Source organism: Propithecus coquereli, unplaced genomic scaffold, assembly GCF_000956105.1.
Source record: "Propithecus coquereli isolate 6110/MARCELLA unplaced genomic scaffold, Pcoq_1.0 Scaffold316, whole genome shotgun sequence".
Lineage (NCBI taxonomy): Eukaryota > Metazoa > Chordata > Mammalia > Primates > Indriidae > Propithecus > Propithecus coquereli.
In genome coordinates this window covers 2,603,810-2,605,155 of record NW_012148797.1, presented here as the reverse complement: position 1 = coordinate 2,605,155, position 1,346 = coordinate 2,603,810, and the positions used below count along the sequence as shown (strand labels likewise).

Here is a 1,346-nt window from a genome sequence, read left to right as displayed (position 1 = left end):
TGCTTAAGTTGACTGAAATCCTCTCTGGAAAAATGTGTAAAATTAAACTTGCTTTTACTTTCCAAGTGTCTGTTTAGTTAAAAATACTTTTGATAAAAAGCTGAGATGTTTATGAAAGTAAATTAAAACCATCTGCTGAAGTAATATGTCAAATCACGAAAGTGTATCAGACTGAACTACAGAAAAAATATCCTATTCTACATGTCTATGTGTTCTACTACATCATAATGGTAAGACAGTCAAGTTTCAGAGTTGAAACTCAACATATGTGATTCACCAGGCATGAGCCATAATATAATAAAATTTCTTAAAGCAGGCCTAATTACACACTCCTCTGTAGCATCTTTTCTCAAAAGCATAGGAGCACACATACTTTCATTAAGTGTGAAAAATATGTTACCTTGCATATTTGGTGCCGCTGAAGAATCTGATGCTGTAGCTTGGTATGGCAAGTCTGTATTCAACTGCAGAAGATAGCCCTCAACTGTAGGCACTTCATCCCATTTGACATGAAAAGAGTTGGTAGTGGCTTTGATCAGCTGTACTTGTGATGGTGCTGGTGGTTTTTCTAAAGAACAATATTGATATTATACATTTAAATTTCAATTGTATCAATAGTTTGCCTACATAGTTTGTGTAAACTGGAGTTTTGAAAACTTTAGCAGTGAATATTTCATCTGTTTACCAAGAGAAAATTTACTCAGATAAACACAGCTACAGTAGGTCAAATAAAAAGTTTAGGGTTCTGATTCCATTTATTTATTTAATTCCTTATACAAATAAATCTACAAACAAAATAATCCAGTACCAAAATACTTGAGTCATCAGATTCAGAAAAGTGTTTAATTCTAAAAGGAGTTGGGGGACGGGGAGCCACGTATTATATGATTATAGCTACATTTAACCTTATTTAGAAATTCTAATATTTTTATGAGCCAATTCTCAGCTAATAGCATACATGCTAGAAATGCTGTTAATGTGAGCAAAGATGACTTGAACATGATATTTCTCTGCAGTTAATACCCTCTTATCAAGACTTAAACTACACAAAACACGTAATTACCTTGAAATACACCAACATTTCCAATATCACCAACATTTCCAAAACAAGTAACAATTATCGACTCTTACAGCTGGAAAAAAGGATCTGAAATTATTTCTACAATATCCTTGTCTTCTTTTTCTTTGTATACCTACCATATCAGGGAATTCACAACTCAGAGGCAGTACATTTCTCTTTGAGCAGTGACGTAAGAAAATGTATTCTTCTAGTGAACTGAAATCTATAAGCCTATAAATTCATCCTTATAGAACAAACCTAATATCTATCTTTTTTTTTTTTTTTT

General features: G+C 32.4%; 1 protein-coding gene across 1 annotated transcript in view; it reads right to left on the bottom strand.

The window, feature by feature from the left end:
• HCFC2 (host cell factor C2) overlaps window positions 1–1,346 on the bottom strand; it is a 57,828-nt gene that overhangs the window by 29,713 nt on the left and 26,769 nt on the right. Inside the window, exon 8 of the mRNA XM_012650250.1 lies at window positions 327–568. Coding sequence (XP_012505704.1) covers window positions 327–568 — 242 coding nt within the window. The remainder of the gene's footprint in view (window positions 1–326; window positions 569–1,346) is intronic.